Source organism: Apium graveolens, chromosome 1, assembly GCF_009905375.1.
Source record: "Apium graveolens cultivar Ventura chromosome 1, ASM990537v1, whole genome shotgun sequence".
NCBI classification, from domain to species: domain Eukaryota; kingdom Viridiplantae; phylum Streptophyta; class Magnoliopsida; order Apiales; family Apiaceae; genus Apium; species Apium graveolens.
In genome coordinates this window covers 80,281,017-80,301,249 of record NC_133647.1, presented here as the reverse complement: position 1 = coordinate 80,301,249, position 20,233 = coordinate 80,281,017, and the positions used below count along the sequence as shown (strand labels likewise).

The 20,233-nt window shown below is 37.5% G+C and overlaps 2 protein-coding genes and 2 non-coding genes across 4 annotated transcripts; 2 read left to right on the top strand and 2 right to left on the bottom strand.

Annotated features, from left to right (window-relative positions):
* Positions 1 to 659: 659 nt before the first annotated feature.
* Positions 660 to 795, top strand: LOC141680675 (small nucleolar RNA J33). Its single transcript, XR_012558385.1, has one exon. It is a non-coding gene; the product is annotated as a small nucleolar RNA J33 (small nucleolar RNA).
* A 13,537-nt stretch (positions 796 to 14,332) lies between these two features.
* Positions 14,333 to 14,411, top strand: LOC141680680 (small nucleolar RNA J33). Its single transcript, XR_012558386.1, has one exon. It is a non-coding gene; the product is annotated as a small nucleolar RNA J33 (small nucleolar RNA).
* Positions 14,412 to 15,090: 679 nt separating this feature from the next.
* Positions 15,091 to 15,390, bottom strand: LOC141680836 (secreted RxLR effector protein 161-like). The gene has a single exon (XM_074486956.1). It carries the CDS (start codon positions 15,388 to 15,390, stop codon positions 15,091 to 15,093), a length of 300 nt encoding a protein of 99 aa, XP_074343057.1.
* A 3,396-nt stretch (positions 15,391 to 18,786) lies between these two features.
* On the bottom strand, positions 18,787 to 19,932 carry LOC141680714 (uncharacterized). The gene has a single exon (XM_074486869.1). The coding sequence runs from the start codon at positions 19,930 to 19,932 to the stop codon at positions 18,787 to 18,789; it is 1,146 nt and encodes a 381-aa protein (XP_074342970.1).
* Positions 19,933 to 20,233: the final 301 nt, after the last annotated feature.

Here is a 20,233-nt window from a genome sequence, read left to right as displayed (position 1 = left end):
TCTATAAGATATATGAAGACGGGAGGGTGAATTTTATGGAGAGAATGCGAAGAGAAGGATTGCGGAATTCTGAATAAATATGGACAGAAAAATCAAGGGATCTCCGCCTCTGGGTATAATATACATAGGGCATACTTGTTAGGTCTTTAATAAACTATAGGGATGAATACAGTTAAACAATCAAATTGAAATAACAGACACAATTGAATCAATAGTTTTTATCATTGATGTATAAAAAATGATTACAATACTCTCTCAATGGATGATCAAATATACCTGAGATCTGCTAGGTTATATGAATGATATAACAATTGGTAATACTGAAAATGTATACCTAATCTGTGCTTATATACTGCACAGTTACAAAATCAATAAGGAATCCTATTACAATACAAAAGGAATCCTATAACATATCTATATGTTGATTGCTATAATAAGTAAAGTCCTACACCGACATATATTCTTTAAATAATTCCTTCTTTGATATCTCCTGATTTCCAGCTCGACATGTACTGATGAGAGTAAATCCTGATGACAAAAGTTGATCAATAATTACTTATGTCACCTCTGTCAAATACTAATATCAAATGCTGATAAATAAACTCTGATAGTTTATATACTAATATCATCAATTTCTTCTAACAATACTCTATCATGTACTGTTAGGGGAATGATGTATTACTATAGAGCCCTCAAGATGCTTGCTTATCTTGACGGTATATGTTCACATCAATGGTGGGCTACCTTTTGAAAATGATGTTGATCTATCTCATGTTGAAGATGCAATATTTACAGGCAGCTATGATGTTTGTGTACGATCCTTAGTTCAAGAGAATAGATATGTTATTCCCTAACAATACAACAAGAATTACAAGGGGGGGGGGGTTTGAATGTAATTCTGGCTACTTTTTCAAATTTAAAGACTGTTCTAACTTGATAAATATAACAGTGTTTGATTAGCAATGGTGCTTATAAAAGAGTGATAGAAATCAAAACACTAAGTAATAAAAACACAAGCTTTTAAAACTTTCTGGTGGATTTGAAAGTATCCACCAGATATATATATATATATATATATATCAAATTGAGAACTCTGTGAAGCTTTGAATAGCTCACAGCTGCTTACAAGTTTGAACAACTAAACTATAGAGAAATGCTTGCTATATACAGCTTAATATTTTTCTCTGAAAATAAGCTTGCTTAGTTATTTGTTCTACTTGCTACACTTGGTTTATATATCACCAAGTTTACATGACAATAAGACAAGATAATAAAACAAAACATATCTAGTCTAACTCCATGCTGCTTCACTACTCTATTCCAACATCTTTGAATATCTTCACAATTGCATAAAATTGGTAATGCTTTTTTGTTCTCAAATTCCTTCTTAACAGGCTGCCACATTCCTTTTCCAAACACCCAACGCATGTGACTGTGTTGTCACTGTCAACAGCTATTTGAATTTGATCATCCGTCGGGACTATGCTTGTAATCTGTCGGGAGCTTTGTTGATCATCTGTTGGGAGTCTTGTAGATCATCCGCCGGAAGTCTATTTGCCACTTGACTCTATTTCACTTATACAGAATTACAAGATCTCATATTTATATGTAATCAACCTATTCTGCATATCAATCTAGTAGTCAACATGACTTACAAAACTCTAAGCAATCTACTTGATTAATACATATTGTTTGCAGAAATGCGCTACATTTCTTATTTGTTACATAAGCTACTCACTCGATGAATGTCAATTTTTCATCCATCGGGACTATAAAGTTCATCCGTCGGGACTATATTTGATCATCCGTCGAGTGCTACAAAATTCACTAAGTTAAATCTACTAAGGTGTTTTATTTAACTTATCACCAAGTTCACAACATATTCCTAAAAATCTCCCCCAATTTATGTCTACTGGAATTTTAGCCATAAATTAAGAGAAAATTGATGATAACAAAACACCCTAAAAATACAAATTAAAAAGTAGTAGATAAAACTGATAAGTGCTACAAAAGTTATTAAAATTGAACAAAGCAAAGTGTACAAAGAGTTCTCACAATTATTATCAAGGTGCTCCTCTAGTCTGAGCAGATATTTCTATTTCCTTGATTGTCTGAATTTCTTCCCAAGCTTCCTGTTATTTTCCTCTATTTAATTTTGGAGTTGTCTGTGGAATTCAAGTTCATCAGCTTCAGATAGATCCAACATTTCTTGCATTTCCAATATAGTCTCATTGCTAGAGATACTCAATTGGTCATCCAGTCTGAAGAATCTTCTAACTCCCTTATCATCCATGAATTCCATCATCCAATAAGGCCTCAAATTCACTCTCTTCCCTGTGAAGGGAATTGATAGAGTTTTTGGAAGTGCATATTTGGCTTTATTACTCCTTAGCTCTTCAATCTTCTTCAGAACCAATCTCCTTGCAATCACATTAAAACCAAAGTTCTTTTTGAAAGATGAGTAGACCTTTGTCAGTATATATTGGATTTCTTCTAGAATCCTGTAAAGAGGCCATGTGATTTCTTTCCCTGCCTTGTACTTAAACACCAATCTTTCAGGAAGATGTATGTGAGCATCAATTCCTCTTACTTCTTCCAGTTCATTTAAGTAGAGGTTTAAATCTGAAAACTCTTTGATATCATATATATATAAGAGATCTTTCTTATTGACTATAGATTTAGGTTTGGTTAAGGTCTTGGTTCTGAGAGTAACAAGCTTGCTTTTCTTGGTTGCTCTTATCTTTGTCTTCTTTGGTTTGTTGAAGATAGGTAAGTTGAATTCAGGAATTGGCAGACTTTCCCAGTCTAATGGCTCATCCTTGGAAATAATAGGCTCACCTTGAAAATTATTAGTTGGATCCACCTTGAATTCTTCATGTACCACTAAGGGCTTGGATGTCTGAGTTAAAGTTGTAGACTGTTTGGGAATGTAGTCTTCCATTTCCTCATCACTGAAGTCCAATTTTCTCTTCGAATGAAGCTTGTATCTGAATCTTCTTTTATGTGGAGGTTTATTTTACATTTGTTGATTCTGAGCTTCAGTTATCACAGGTGGTTTTTCAGACATCTCAGTTGTAAATTTGACAGCTTGAATTTTGGCCAAGATAGCAGCTTGCTCCTTCTTTTGTTTGAGCTTCTTAGCATCTAGAGCAGCCTGCTTCTTTTCTAGCTTTATCCTTTATTTTTCTTCCTTCTTAGCTTCTACAAATAGAGGGTGTCCAACCACCACAAGGATCTCTTTTCCATTCCTGTAGATCTTGCCAATTCTCTTCTTTTAAACTGAATCAGATGGATATTTGTAAAATGCAATTGACCTTCCCATCAACTTCTTTTCATCTAGCCTAGGTGTCTCAAACAAAAGATCCACAGGGTTTTTTTCTGAGAACTGTGAGTAGTTACTTTTAGGCTTCAGAATTCGATCAGCTTTTGGAGATTTGATGCATGAAGTTTGGCCTTTTCCAAGTTGCCTAGACTCATTTCATGCACTGAGATATGTTTGACTTGAGAATGGTGATGAAAAGTCTTGTCTGGTTTCTGTAGCTGACCAAATTTCTTCTGAATATCAGCATCAATTTTCTTCCATTTTTCATCTAGTTCCTTCTCGGCTGCTGCTACATCAATCTTTGGCAGTTTGTCATTTGATTCCATTTTTTCTGCTGCTAGATTGATGAGATCAATGCTATCCATAGTTGGTGGCTTAGTGAAAGCAATTTTTGGCACAACTACTTTGCTGACTTGAATGTTGAGCTGTTTCTCCCCCTCGCTTGATGAACCTTTCTCCCCCTTTTTGTTAGCATCAAGTTGTTGAGTGGAAGGGAGTTGAGCAGCCACCAACTGTTGGAGCAGAGCAGTCTGAGCTTCCTGATTGGCAAGTATTTTGGCCATTGACTTCTCCACATCAGATAATCTAGATTCCATGCCCTCAACCTTTCTATATAAATCAGCTTCTTTCCTCAATTTCCTGAGCTATCTCGGTCATGGTGGTTCCAAGAAGTCTAGCATCCAACCTTGCTATGACATCCTGTTTTACCTCAGAGATTTCTTGCTTCATTTTATCCACACTTTGACTATGTTGGAGAGCTTGAATCTTATGCAGCTATAGAGCTTCAAGATGTACTGTAAGTAACCTTTTTGTGCTGGCACTTGTGGATGCTTGAATGGATGTTTGGGTGTCATGAATGAGCTTGAATAATGTGGATTGGAGATGTGAGTATGAACACTCTTTGGTTAGCATCCAGGAAAGAATGTCTGCATCTCCCCTATGTTCATGCTGTCTTCCTCATCATCCCCACCATCATCCCCAAAAAAGTCTTCAGCCAGTTCAAAATCACTGCCAGTTGTAGATGGCATAGCAGCGATTGCATCATTTGCCCTTTGTAGAGAAGCAGTGGTATGTACTAGATTCAGCATTCTCTCAGCATCCTCATTGCCCTGTCCAGCTAGAGTTTGATAGGCTAGAACAGGATGAGTAAATGGCTCAGCATCTAGGGAGATAGAATCTATAACAGCTTGATATTCTTGCTGTAATAGTCTTTTCCTTTCTGCATCACTGACATTCATTGACTCACTAGCAATGGTGTCCACCCTTATCACTCCTGTACCTGCATTTCTCTCATTATCTCCCTTTTCTTGCATCAAGGGCTCCCCTTGGCTTACGACCCTCACACCCTCACCTTCACCATCTAAGATGGGACCCCCCTCACTCACTTTTTCCAGACTTGAAGAAATGGTCTGCATTGGTTCACTTATTTCCTCTCCTTTTTCCTGGGAGCAACCCAGCCTCTCACTCAATTCACTCCCTGCCCTCAGTCCTAAGAGTGATTGTACTACTACTAGGTCATCTACACTTGTGACAATTGTTGGGATTTGAAGTTGTGTAGAGAGTACTGACGGATGAGGAACATCCATCGGGATAGTAGCTTGGCTAGCCGACGGATGACTGTTGTTAGGCACATCCGTCGGGATACAATCACTACTCGACGGATGAATAATATCCACCAGGATAGAAGAAATGAATGAGTTTGGAATGGAGACTATTGTAGACTCTGTGTAGTTTGATGAAAATTTAGGCACAAATGTCTTAATAGACTCAGAAAGAATTGACAAGTGAGCCAACAAATCATCTAAAAGATGATGCTCACTTGCTTGGATTTTTGGCTTCTCCAATAGAGTTAAAGATGGAGAATTTGGAAGTGATGTATGAATCATGTCTATATCCAGTGAGTGTGTGGGTAAATTTGGTGTTTCAGGTGCTTCAATTATCAATGATTTTGACTGTGAATTCACATTTATTGGAGTCACATCAAGCTGACTTTGAGATGGTGCAGTGACTGAGTCTTTAGCTCCAGTTTGCACTGTGTGTATTCCCTGTGCATCCCCAAAGGTTTTAGATCTTTTCTTTCTGGCATAAGTCTGTGGTGAACTTGTGTCCCTAACCCTCTTGGCCTTTCCTCCTGGTTGGGAGCTTATTTCAATAGTAACATCCTTTTTGGAGGATGAAACTAGAATTGAGCTGATTTTCTTGTTAACAACCAGAGTTTATTGGGAAAGTGTGGTGTGGCTAGGCTTGGGTACACTAATCTCACCATCCTTATCCTTAGGGTTTCTTTGATTTTCACCCTGTCCCTCACCTAACTCACTCTCCTTCACACTCCCCTCTTTGTGTTTGGTAGTTTTTGCAACTGGTTTATTTTGAAAGAAACCAGAGGAGGTTTTCTTAGCTTTGGATTTTGATGTTGTTGTTTTGGTAGCTTGGGTAGGCATCTGTTGGGTCATTAGCACAGATGTCATAGCTACACTTGAGGGCAAAGAAATTTGTGAGGTTGGGAGAGTAGAGACAGTGGTGCTTACCTCACTTACCTTAGGGCCCTCCATGATTGGAAAGTAGAAGAGGGGCACCTCTTTGTGGTGACTTGCTCTGTTGAGATCTGTAATGATTCTCCTTTCTTGAACCCAACAATTCAATTTGTTGGTTGGGTTCTCAATAACAATATTCTCAATAAGATGGTTAGCAAGCATCATAAAGAATCTAGCATAATAGACACTTTTACCTCTCTTATTAAGTTCCCCTAACTTATAACCTAACTTAAACATGATCATGTCACTGAAGTTAAAGTACTTATCAGTAACTAGCATATAAAGCATGTTAAGCATGTCAATGTTAACATAATCAAAATTACTCACTTTACCAGAAAATACTTTGGTAACTACATCATACACATAACTCCATTCTTTTCTAAGACCTAGTCTCCTAATCTCAATTAATTTAGAGGCCGGGAGAGCATAGACAATAAAATTAAGCATGTTAATAAATCAGTATCTGTGTGTGGAACAGTAGTAGTGTTATCTGGAATTTTAAAGCATGCTTTGATAATGTCACTATTAATGCAAAACTGCTTACCTTTAAGAGTTAAAGTTATGGTCTTTTCAGAAGATTGGTACACAGTAGTTGTCCATATCTCCTCCACAACTTCACAGTAGATTGTGGGTGATTCCAGCATAGCATAACTGAGTTTACAGCTCTTCACAAAGTCCATCATTTTGTAGAAGTCTCCAGATTGTGGAATCTCCTTGTTCACAAGAGCTACGAAGTTGTTCTTTTCATAGATGAACCCAGACTGATACATAATTTTGACTACTGGTACCATTGTTAAATTATAGAAATTTGTAGAGAGAGTATTTGCTTTTGAGAAGAAAGGAGTTAGAGCAATTGATTTGAGAATGATAAAAGGATATATTAAAAATGAATTATGCTTTTATACTATCTCAGAAATAAACTGTCAAAAATAATAAAGTGAAATAAAGTAACCAATCAAAATAGCCCAAAATAGCCATTTAAAAATAAATAAACTGTCAAAATTCTGTCAATTATCCGTCGTGTTATACTTACAAACTGTAAGTATACCTGACGGATAATGTTCAGAGTTTTAACGGCTAAGATTGAGACAATTCGACGGATGGTAGTAAAACAATTATCCGTCGGGTTGTAAAATAATCCAGAAAAGTAATTGATTTTTATTAATAAGTACCATTCCGACGGATGATCAAACTCGATGGATAATGAGCATCCGTCGGGATGTAAATTTTGACTTAGCCAAAATTTCATCTGAAACAGAAAAATCAATTAAGTTTCTGGATGCATCATAACTTGCAAAAATATCTGAAATGATTCAAGAATAATTAAGCATACCTAACTCACTTACCAATCCTGAAAAGGTGGATTCATCAAGTGGCTTGGTAAAGATATCTGCAAGCTGTTTTTTACTTCGAACAAAATAAAGTTCCACAGTACCATTTATCACATGTTCCCTAATGAAGTGGTACTTGATGTCTATGTGCTTTGTTCTTGAATCCTGTACTGGATTTTCAGTGATGGAAATTGCAATTGTGTTATCACAGAAAATGGGAATTCTGTCCAGTTGTAGACCATAGTCCAACAATTGGTTTTTCATCCACAAAATCTGTGCACAACAACTATCAGCAACAATATATTCAGTTTCAGCTGTAGAGGTAGAAACTGAATTTTTCTTTTTACTGAACCAGGACACAAGCTTGTTCCCTAGAAATTGACAGGTTCCTGTTGTACTTTTCTGTCTATTTTAAAACCTGCATAATCTGCATCTGAATAACCAGTTAGATCAAAACCAGAATCTCTAGGGTACCAAATGCCAGGTTTTGGTGTTCCCTTGAGATATCTGAAAATTCTCTTTATAGCTACTAAGTGAGATTCTCTAGGATCAGCCTAAAATCTTGCATAAAGACAAGTAGCAAACATTATATCTGGCCTACTAGCTGTTAAGTACATAAGTGAGCCAACCATGCCCCTATAGCTTGAAATATCCACAGACTTTTCAATAGTGTTTAATTCAAGTTTAGTTGCAGTGGCCATGGGAGTTTTTGCAGATGTGCAATCCATTAGATCAAACTTCTTTAAAAGATCATAAATATATTTAGTTTGACTAATAAATATTCCACCACTAACTTGCTTAATTTGTAAACCAAGAAAGTAAGTTAGTTCTCCCAGCATGCTCATTTCATACTTACTTTGCATCAATTTGCCAAACTTTTTGCAAAGTTTTTCATCTGTAGAGCCAAATATAATATCATCTACATAAATTTGAACAAGTATACTATAGCCATTAACATTTCTAAAGAATAAAGTTTTATCAACAGTACCTCTTGTGAAGTAATTTTCTAAAAGAAACTTTGATAAAATGTCATACCAGGCTCTAGGTGCTTACTTCAGTCCATAAAGTGCTTTCAAAAGATAGTAGACATATTCTGAAAAATTTGGATCTTGAAAACCAGGAGGTTGACTGACATAGACTTCCTCTTCCAAATTTCCATTTAGAATGGCACTTTTGACATCCATTTGATAGACCTTGAAATTGGCATGGGCTGCATAGGCTAAGAAGATTCTGATGGCTTCAAGTCTTGCAACAAGAGCAAAAGTTTCATCAAAATCTATTCCTTCTTGTTGACAGTAGCCTTTAGCAACCAATCTAGCTTTGTTCCTGATCACTATGCCATTTTCATCCATCTTGTTTCTGAATACCCACTTGGTGTCAATTGGTTTCTTCCCTTTAGGTTTGGGTACCAGCTTCCATACCTTGTTCCTTTCAAATTGGTTTAGCTCTTCCTACATAGCTAAAATCCAATCAGGATCCAACAAAGCTTGTTCTACCTTCTTGGTTTCTTTCTTAGAAAGGAAGCTGCTGTATAGACATTCTTCTTGAGTTGCTTTCCTTGTTTGAACTCTAGAAGATGCATCATCAGTGATGAGCTCAATTGGGAGATCTTTAGTCTATTTTCTTTGTTGAGGTAGATTAGCTCTAGATGAAGAGGCCTCATTGTTGTCTTGATGTGTGACTGAGTTTTGATTATGAGAAACTCCCCCTGAATTTATGAATCTTTGATTTGATAAAGGAGTACTTCCTGTAGGTTATCTATTCTGACTCTCAAATTTTCTCATTGTTCCGACGGATGATGCACTTTGTATCTCGATGGATGAAGCTGATTGTCTCCGACGGATAAGGCAGATTATCTCCCGACGGATGAAACATTTTGTAACTCGACAGATGTTGAATTATGTGCTTCATTGGTTGTAGAATTTTCTGCATTATCCTTAGTCACTGTTTCTTGATCACTTTCATCATCACTGTCATCACTAACCATCTCCACATTATCAAACTTGAGGCTTTTATGGAAATCTCCATCTTGCAGTCCTTCAATCTTTTTATCATCAAACACAACATGTACTGATTCCATAACAATGTTGGTTCTTAGATTGTAGACTCTATATGCTTTTCCCACAACATATCCAACAAAAATTCCTTCATCTGCTTTAGCATCAAACTTTCCATGTTGATCAGTTTAATTTCTTAAGATATAACATTTGCAGCCAAAGACATGAAGAAAATTTAGAGTTGGCTTCCTATTCTTGAACAATTGGTAGGGTTTCATCACTTTGCTTGATTAACTAAAGAGATATTCTGAGTGTAGCAGGCAGTATTCACAACTTCAGCCCAAAAATATGTTGGTAACTTTGACTCTTCAAGCATTGTTATTACAGCTTCAATAAGAGATCTGTTCTTCCTTTCCACTACTCCATTCTGTTATGGAGTTCTTGCTGTAGAAAAATCATATATAATCCCATTCTCTTCACAAAATGATCTCATCACAAAATTCTTAAATTCAGTTCCATTGTCACTCCTGATTCTTCTTACTTTAAAGTCAGGATGATTGTTGACTTGCCTTATGTGATTGATGATGATTTCACTAGCTTCATCTTTAGACTTTAGGAAATATGTCCAAGAGAACTTTGAGAAATCATCCACAATTACTAGGCAGAATCTTTTTCTTGAGATGGAAAACACATTGACTGGCCAAACAAATCCATGTGCAACAATTACAAAGGTTCTTCAATTATTGAATCAAGCTTCTTTCTGAATGATGCTTTGATATGCTTTCCTTTCTGGAAGGCATCACACAATTCATCCTTAGTAAACTCTACTTGAGGAATACCTTTAACCAGTTCTTTCTTGACAAGGTCATTCATGGTCTTGAAGTTTAGATGGGACAACTTCTTGTGCCATAGCCAACTTTCATCTTGACTTGCTTTACTGAGAAGACAAGTGACTGATTCTTCATTTGATGAGTTAAAGTCAGCTAGGTACACATTTCCTTTTCTCACTCCAGTGAGAACCACTTTGTTGCTCTTTATATTTGTCACAATACAGGCTTCTGAATTGAAGGTAACTGAGTTCCCTTATCATAAAGCTGGCTGATACTCAACAAATTGTGCTTGAGACCATCCACTAGGGCAACTTCTTCAGTGATGACATTGTCTTTTGAAATCAAGCCATATCCCACAGTATAACCCTTGTTGTCATCTCAAAAAGTGATACTTGGGCCAACTCTTTCCTTGAACTCAGTGAGCAGGGTAGAATCTCCAGTCATGTGCCTTGAGCAACCACTATCCAAATACCAAAGATTCTTTATGTTTCCCTGCACACATCATAATCAAATCAAGTTGATTTTGGTACCCAAGTTTCCTTGGGTCCTGCCTTGTTAGCTTTCTTCTTTGGTTTCTTGGGTTTGATCTCATTTGACTTGTGAATTTCTGATTCATCCTTAGTCATCTGAGTTGGACCTTTGAAACCAGTCATTAAAACAGAGTTATCATGCACATTTTGAGTAACAGGAAAATGCATGCTATTTGTAAACATGTTATTCCAGTAAGGCATGCTAAATGGCACTTGAGGCATACTGAATACAACATAATAAGGATTATGTGTAAATGGCATATTAACAAATTGTGCATTCATATAATGAGTAGACATAGCATTCATAGGCATGGCGGTCATGTTAGGAAAAGAAGAGGGTGCAGACATGGAAGTAGGCATAGAAAGTTTGCAAATAACAGACAAGTGATTAACACCACCACACTTAACACAGATTTTTCTAGGTGCATATTTATCAGGTGTGTAGTTTTTATGTTTGTTAATTCCTACTTTCCAATTTCTATTGTTTTTCTTTTTAGCCTCTGTTTTAACCTCAATCTTTTATAATCTGTCATTCAATTGCTTAATAAACAGATGACCAACATTCATTTTCTTTTCTTTCCTGACTTGACTTGATTCTCCTGGAATAAATTTTTTAGAAACTAATCCATATTTCTCATTTAATTTAGCTAGCTTAGCTTTGCTAACTGGTTTACTCACAGCCGACGGATGTGGCTCCTTGTCACTCGACGGATAATCCTTTTAATTATCCGACAGATGATTTTCATCATCCGTCGAGTCCACATCTATCAATAATCCTTCAACCAAATTGTACTCAAGTTTCTCTTTACTCTTCTTCCAGGCTGCATCACAAAAGGACTCAATAACCTGAACCTTAGTGATTTGAGCATAAACATCTCTGGATGATTTCCATGCCTTAATCACTTCCTGTTCTCGTTCAAGCTGCTTCTTTAAAATCTCTTCTTTCTTCAAGGACTCAGTTAATTCATCCTTAGCAATCTTACACTCAATTCTCAAATTCTCAAATTCAATAAACTGAGACTCTAGCACATTATTCCTCTCACTTAAAAATATATTATTTTCTTTAATTTTAGCATTTTCCTTAGTGAGAGACTTAAGTGTAACACGCAGGTGATATAATTCTATAGACATGTCATTTATTGCATCATTACACTTAAATTTAGATAAATATGCTAGGTTAGTGGTGATTACCTGATTGCTTGAAGAACTTATTTCTGTTTCACCAGATTTGGCCATTAGGGCAAGATTGACATAGTTTGTTTCTTCATCTTCATCCAATCCATCTGCAGCCCACTCATTCTCCTGTGTGATGAAAGCCCTATCCTTTTGTTTGAGCAACTCAAAGTATTTCTGTTTATAATCAACAGGCTCAAACTTCTTTTTTCTAGAATCCGACTTTCTACATTCACTGGAAAAATGACCCGCCAAGCCAAATTTGAAACACTTGAATTTTGACTTATCAACCATGTTTCTGTTTGGCTTAGCTGCTCCAAAATTCTTCTTAAATTTGAGCTTGGAAAATCTGCTGGATAAGAATGCTAGATGTTCATCAATATCATCCATGTTATCTTGGCTCAATTGATCTTCATTATCAGCAACCAGCCCTTTACCCTTGCTTTCACAGACCTTTGATGTAGACTCAACAGCTTCTACCTTCATCTCTTTCTCCTTCTCTAACTCAGCAACCAGAGCTATGCACCCTCCTTTCTTCCTTCCTTTCTCCATCCTCTCATCTTGCTCTATTTCAAGCTCATAGGTTTTCAGGATGCCATACAGTCTCTCCAAGGTGAACTCCTTATAATCCTGTGAATTTCTCAATGAGACTGTCATTGAGGTTAGAGTCTTTTGTTTGATAGACTCTTCCATGAAACTTCAGAGCATTTAGTAGCTTTTGAAATCTACTAAAAATGTCAGTAAGAGACTCACTTTCTTCACAGTGGAAATGCTCATATTACTGAATCAGTAACTGCATCTTGTTCTCCCTTACTTGCTCAGTACCATAACAAATAATCTGGATTGTGTCCCAAACCTCTTTGGCTGTTTTACAGTTAATGATGTTATCAAACATATCACCATCAACTCCATTGAACAATATATTCATGGCCTTCTTGTCCTTCCTGACTTGTTCAATGTCAAGATCTGACCATTCATGCCTAGATTTTGGAAAAGATGGTTCATTTCCAGTTGTAGCTCTCATTGGTACATGAGGACCTCTCTTTATGCAGTCCACATAGGCCTCATCTTGAGAAAGAAGATGTAGATGCATCTTCACCTTCCAGTGGTGATAGTTGTCTTTGTCCAGAAATGGAATCTTCACTCCAACATCCTTTTTGTTCATCTTATTGTTTATTGTGATCTTTATACTCTTTGTTCTTCAAGAGCTTGCTCTGATACCAATTGTTATTCCCTAACAATACAACAAGAATTACAGAAGAGGGGGTTGAATGTAATTATGGCTACTTTTTCAAATTTAAAGACTGTTCTAACTTGATAAATATAACAGTGTTTCATTAGCAAGGGTGCGAAATAAAAGAGTGACAGAAATCGAAACAATAAGTAATAAAAAACCAAGCTTTTAAAACTTTCTGGTGGATTTGAAAGTATCCACCAGATATCAAATTAAGAACTCTGTGAAGCTTTGAATAGCTCATAGCTGCTTACAAGTTTGAACAACTAAACTACAGAGAAATGCTTGCAGAATGCAGCTTGATATTTTTCTCTGAAAATAAGCTTGCTTAGTTAATTGTTCTACTTGCTACACTTGATTTATATATCACCAAGTTTACATGACAATAAGGCAAGATAATAAAACAAAACATATCTAGTCTAACTCCATGCTGCTTCACTACTCTATTCCAGCATCTTTGAATATCTTCACAATTGCATGGAAATGGTAATGCTTCTTTGTTCTCAAATTCCTGCTTAACAGGCTGCCACATTCCTTTTGGAAACACCCAACGCATGTGACTGTGTTGTCACTGTCAACAACTATTTGAATTTGATCATCCATCGGGACTATGCTTGTCATCCGTCGGGAGCTTTGTTGATCATCCGTCGGGAGTCTTGTAGATCATCCGTCGGGAGTCTATTTGCCACTCGACTCTATTTCACTTATACAGAATTACAAGACATCTCATATTTACAATTAATCAGCCTATATTGCATATCAATCTAGTAGTCAATATGACTTACAGAACCCTAAGCAATCTACTTGACTAATACATGTTATTTGCAGAAATGTACTATAGTCTATAGTTCTTATTTGTTATATAAGCTACTCACTCGATGGATGTCAATTTGTCATCCATCGGGACTATAAAGTTCATCAGTCGGGACTATATTTGATCATTCATCGAATGCTACAAAATTTACTAAGTTAAATCTACTAAGGTGTTTTGTTTAATTTATCATCAAGTTCACAACATATTCCTAACAGGATACTTAACATCCCAAAAAATATGGAAGCACGAAGATGTGTCACCTTTTTAGCAATTCCCTCTCTATTGACATACCACGTGCCCCTCAGGTTGAAAAAATTTAAGGCTTTTAGTGTTCTTACACCTTACTATAATGAAAAAGTAATCTATGGAAAAGAAAATCTTAGAAGTCCAAATGAAGATAACATATTTACCATGTTTCATCTCCAGAAGATATATGAAGATGAGTGGGTGAATTTTATGGAGAGAATGCAAAGAGAAGGATTGCAGAATGCTAAATAAATGTCGACAGATTAATCAAGGGATCTCCTCCTCTGGGTATCATATACAGATGGCATACTCTATCACGTACTGTTAGGGGAATGATGTATTAATATAGAGCCCTCAAGATTCTTGTTAATAATATTAGCTACTAAATATGTATTAACTGTATGATATAAAACTGAGAAAAGCTTCACACTTTGCTTGCCAGAAGGCTTGATCTTTTTAATGCTGATAACTTTCCAATATAAAGACGATACAAACTGAAACGTGGGAAAACCAGAATGCCTACAAACTAGGACACGATCATGAGCAAGCATCCTACACTTACTAAACAACCTGACTTATTCAAACTCTTACAAACCAGCTACTTCTACGACTATCCAAACAAATGACTTACAGACATAAAAACAAGACGTTATCAGCTTTATTTAAAAACTCAAACCAAGTTAAAGATTAAACCAACATATCCCCCCTTAATCTTTATCTCGTTCAGACAGTTCCTTGATTCTTAGCAGACTTCGCATTTTCTCAAACTTGGCCACCGTCAGTGCTTTTGTCAAGACATCTGTTTTCTGCACTTCACTGTTTACATGCTTCAATATGATTTCCCCTCTTTCAACACATTCCCTTATAAAGTGATATCGCGTGTCGATATGTTTACTTCTCCCGTGAAATACAAGATTTTTAGCCAAGTCTATCGCCGACTTGTTATCAACATAAAGAATCGCTGGACCATTGCATTCTGCAGCTATCTGATTCAGTACATTTCGAAGCCAAATCGCTTGACACGCTGCTGCAGTCGCAGCCATAAATTCCACCTCGCAAGAAGACAAGGACACGCATCTTTATTTCTGTGAAACCCATGTAATATGGCTCTCATTCAGGTAGAAGCACATTCCCCCCGTACTTCTCCTATCATCTAAATCACCACCCAGATCGCTGCCGCTAAAACCAGTTAATATGTTATTCCCACTGGTTTTGCTGTACACCAGACCAAAATGTAACGTACCTTGAACATATTGAAGAATTCTTTTGGCTGCATTCTGATGAACCATGGTTGGACGCTCTATATACCTACTTGCTATCCCAACAGAAAATGCAATATCCGGTCTACTATGTACCAAATACCTCAAACCCCCGATCATGCTCTTGTACTATGTGACATCCACTGCTTTGCCTTCTTCATCCTTGTCAATTCGTTCCTTCGGATCCATTGGGAGTTTAGTTGGATTGCAGCCTTTCAAACCAGCCTTCTCGATAATCTTACGTGCGTATCCTGTTTGCTTAAGTCTGATGCATCCTTTGTTTTGCTGCACCTCGATTCCCAAGTAGTAGCTCAACAAGCCCATGTCTGTCATTTTAAAGCTTTGGTTCATTTGGTTTTTGAAACTCTCGATCACAGCCACGCTGCTTCCTGTCACCAGGAGGTCATCCACGTAAACAACAACAATTAATTTTTCTCCTCCATTTGTTCTTGTGTAAACGGCATGTTCTGACGGGCACCTTTTAAATCCCAACTTCTCAAGGCATTCATTTAACTTTGCATACCAAGTGCGAGGTGCTTGGCGAAGACCATATAAGGCCTTTGACAGCTTGTACACCAGTTTTCTTTTCCTCACTTCACAAACCCCTCAGGCTGACTCACATAGACATCTTCACTTATTTCACCATTAAGAAATGCTATTTTTATGTCAAGATGATGAACTTCCCACTCCTCTTTTTCCGCCAATGCCAGCAGTAACCTGACAGTTTCAAGTCTGGTAACCGGGGCAAATATTTCGTCAAAGTCGACTCTGTGTTCCTGCACATACCCTTTGGCAACTAACCTTGCTTTATGTTTCACGATATTTCCCTCTGCATCTTTCTTTAACTTGAAAATCCATTTCAAACTTATAACCTTTTGACCCTGAGGAAGTTCAGTTAATTTCCAAGTTTCGTTCTTCTCTATTGACTGTAACTCCCTCTCCATCGCCATATTCCAGTTTCGATCCTTAACAGCCTATGCAAAGTTCATGGGTTCTTCAATTCCCATTAAATAGAGTTCCTCATCTAGCTGCATTTCCTCTGTCTCCTCATATATTTCCCTGAGGTTTCTGGTTTTCTTCGGCTCGGTACTATCATCGTAATCCTCACGGTTTAACCTTGGCACTGGTGACTGTGTCCCTGGTGTTTCCGTAGCTTCAGACTGTACACTGTGTGGGCTGTTGCTTCCTGCGTTTTCGTCGTTCTCATCTCGGAGTTCCCTCTCCTCTGTCTCAGAATCTCCAGCGACCGTAAACACACCAACTTGACTGTTGTTATTCCCAGTGGACTAACAATGAGATTTACAGAAGGGGGGTTGAATGTAAATCTCAAAACTTTTTCAAGTTTTGAGCAGTTTCTAAGGCTAAGTGTTTCTGAGAGCAAATGTGTGTGTGAATTGCTTGAGGCTGATACAGACAGATATATATTCAAACACAAATGTAAAGAACACAAAGATCTTAAAAACTTTTCTGGTGGATTTGTTGTTCCACCAGAGATGTGTTATTTCAGAAAATCTGTGATTCAAAGAATTAAATCATAGTTGCTTCCTAGTACAAACTAGATGATTTTCTCTCTGGATATTTCTAAACAGCTCAGGAAAATTCATATCTAATTACTAGCTGCTACTTGGTTTATATAACACCAAGTTTACAAGTGAAGACAAAATTGTAAAATACAATTAAAAAAATTCTTCACATGTTTCTTCTTCATTTCTCTATCCAATGCAATCTAGGATAATCTGTGAATCTTTGAATACTTCCTTGTTTGCACCAGAATGGAAATGCTGCATTTTCTTGATTCCTCATAGAGGCTTCCATATTCCAGTTTGTTTCTGTCAACCCATGTGCCTCTATCAGCTTATGAATTGTCACTATCAACTGCTAATGAACTAAGCATCTGTTGAAGCTTTCATCCATTGATGCCTTATCCGTTGAGGCTTTATCCATTGAAGCTTTATCCGTTGATGCATTATCAGTTGAAGTCTTTATCCGTTGAAGCACTTATCCGTTGATGGATATTATCCGTTGAAGCATTAGAGACATCCGTTGAAGCTTTGTTTCTTATCCGTTGAAGGTCTTCAATATCAGTTGAAACTTCTTCACTTATACAAAATTACAAGGCATGAAATATTTACAATTAGCCCTCCTATTTGCATATCCACTAGTAGTCAACATGACTGATACTTTTCTACAACATCTAGGAATTACAACTTGAATCCAGAGAATGAAATGTGCTACAATACTAAACTTATTGCTAAGTAAAGCTACTCCTTCAACGGATAGCCAAGATGGTCTTATCCGTTGAGGCTACAAACACTAGATTTCTACTTAAGTGTTTTGTTTAACTTATCATCAAACTAATACACATATTCCTAACAACTGTTTTCCCCACCAATTTTCTCACACCAGAACCATAATTTTTCTTCTTCAAACGTTACATCCCTGCTAACATAAACTTTGTTCTCATTCGGTTCATAAAGACGATAAGCTTTCGTCCCTGGTTCTTTTCCCAAGTTGATGACTTGTTTACTTCGATCGTCCAATTTCCTTGTATGTTGACTGGGCACCTTCATATGAGCTATGCACCCAAACACCCTTATGTGTCCAACGTGTGGTTTTTTATCATTCCAGGCCTCATACGGAGTAATACCTGACAGAGATCTTGTTGGAAGTCTATTCAGAAGATATATTGAGTGCCTAACTGCTTCTCCCCACAAAAATGAAGGCATCTTCATTTGTTTCAAACAGCTTCTTGCCATCTCGACAACTGTCCTATTGCGACGTTCCACCACCCCGTTTTGTTGTGGGGTTTAGGGTGCCGTATAGTGTCACTTAATTCCAGACTTTTCACAATAAGATTTGAAATCATTTGACCCAAATTCACCACCTCGATCAGTGCGGAAAACTCTCATTTTCTTATCTGGGTCTCTCTCCACCAAAGCACAGAAATTCTTAAAAGCATTCAAGGCTTCATCTTTGCTCTTCAGAAAATAAACCCACATATAACGGCTATAATCATCTACTAGCAAGAAAAAATACCTTTTGCCTGAGGCTGTCTCCGAAAGTATTGGACCACACAAGTCTCCATGGATTAACTCCAACACTTTGGTTGCGTTGTAGTTTGACTGTGAAGGGAACTTCTTTCTGGTTTGTTTAGACATAAGGCAATCAGTGCACACCTCACTCAGCTGTGTTATCTTTGGCAATTCGTTCACCATTCTATCTTTGAGCATCAAGGACAACGCATGATAATTAACATGTCCTAAACGCTTATGCTAGAGTCTCGACACCTCGTCTTGTTTAGTCATCAGACACTTGGAGTTTTCAGTGTTAATCACAATTTTGTACAGCCTATTCTGCGATCGCTTCACCTTCATAAGTAACTTGTCATGGATGTCATACACCCACAACATCTCTCCCTTCATGTTGACTGTGTTTCCAACCTCCGTTAACTGTCCTATGCTGATTATATTATTCCGGAGTGTTGGAATATAATAAACATTTTTAAGCGTGCGTGTTTCACCATTCTTGCACACAAACGTCACAGACCCCTTCCCCCTTTATGCTTACTGTAGAGCCGTCTCCAAAGCTGACTTCAGCCGATATTTCCTCATTTAGCTCCAAGAACTTTGATTTGAAGCCAGTCATATGACTGCTAGCACCGTTGTCCAGGTACCAAATATTTGATTCGCTCTGCACTTTTGGCATCTGGGAGGGCACCAGCTGCTTTTCACTCAAGTACGCCACATCTTGTTTCTCTTTATTACACTTCACCAGTAATAACGCCGGTTCATCATCTTCAAGCTTTGTCATGTTCACCTCTTCTTTCTGTTCTCTGGTACGTCTTGGTTTCCGACACTCTGCAGCGAAGTGTCCATAGGCGGAACAATTGTAGCACTTCAGATTACTCCTGTCACGTCCTCGGCCCTTCCAGTTAGATGATGTTCCATCTGAATTTCTCCTGTTAGACCGTCTTAACCAATCTTCACGGGTGAGTAACAGTTTTCCTTCTCCGGCTTCGCGCTTTTGCCATTCTTCTTCTGTGAGCATCAATTGGCCCTCATTTGAGTCTGACTTACTACTTCCTTTCAGCCTTTCTTCGTGAGCTTTCAAGGACCCTACTGCCTCTTCCAAAGTCATGGTCTCCAAATCTCCAAATTGTTCCATAGTTGAGACAATCTGGAGAAATTTCGACGGCACTGCACGTAGCAATTTCTTAACCACATAGGATTCATCCAGGCTTTCTCCCAGGGCTCTTATATTCGACACAAGTCCAATCAATTTCAGATAAAAATCGTCCAGTTGCTCGTTGTCCTTCATGCTCAAGGACTCAAACTCAGTTCTCAGAGTTTGTACTTTTGCCTTTTTCACCTTTTCAGCTCCTTGACACATTGTTTTCAGTGCATCCCATGCTTGTTTCGCTGTTCCCTTGTCTGCGATCGAAAGTAGCATATCTTCAGGCAGTCCTTGATACAACATAGCCAACGCGATTTTATCTATCTTCTCCTCAACTGCTACCTTTGGATCAGTAGGCTCTATCGCGACCCAGACACCTTGAGCTTGCAAATACACTTTCATTTTTAGTGCCCAGGAGGTGTAGTTGTTCTTTGTCAGCGTTGGGTAGCTCAAGCCTATTGATGATCCTTTAGCTTTGTTTCCCTCCATTGTGGATGCCTACGGCTTTCACTCAGAAATTCCTAGCTCTGATACCAATTCTTGTTAATAATATTAGCTACTAAATATGTATTAACTGTATGATATAAAACTGAGAAAAGCTTCACACTTTGCTTGCCTGAAGGCTTGATCTTTTTATTGCTGATAACTTTCCAATATAAAGACGATACAAACTGAAACGTGGGAAAACCAGAATGCCTACAAACTAGGACACGATCATGAGCAAGCATCCTACACTTACTAAATAACCTGACTTATTCAAACTCCTACAAACCAGCTACTTCTACGACTA

Bases quoted from the DNA above. Each gene is read 5' to 3' on its own strand.
- LOC141680836 (XM_074486956.1), bottom strand. From the start codon at position 15,390: ATGATCGGGGGTTTGAGGTATTTGGTACATAGTAGACCGGATATTGCA.
- LOC141680714 (XM_074486869.1), bottom strand. From the start codon at position 19,932: ATGGAGGGAAACAAAGCTAAAGGATCATCAATAGGCTTGAGCTACCCA.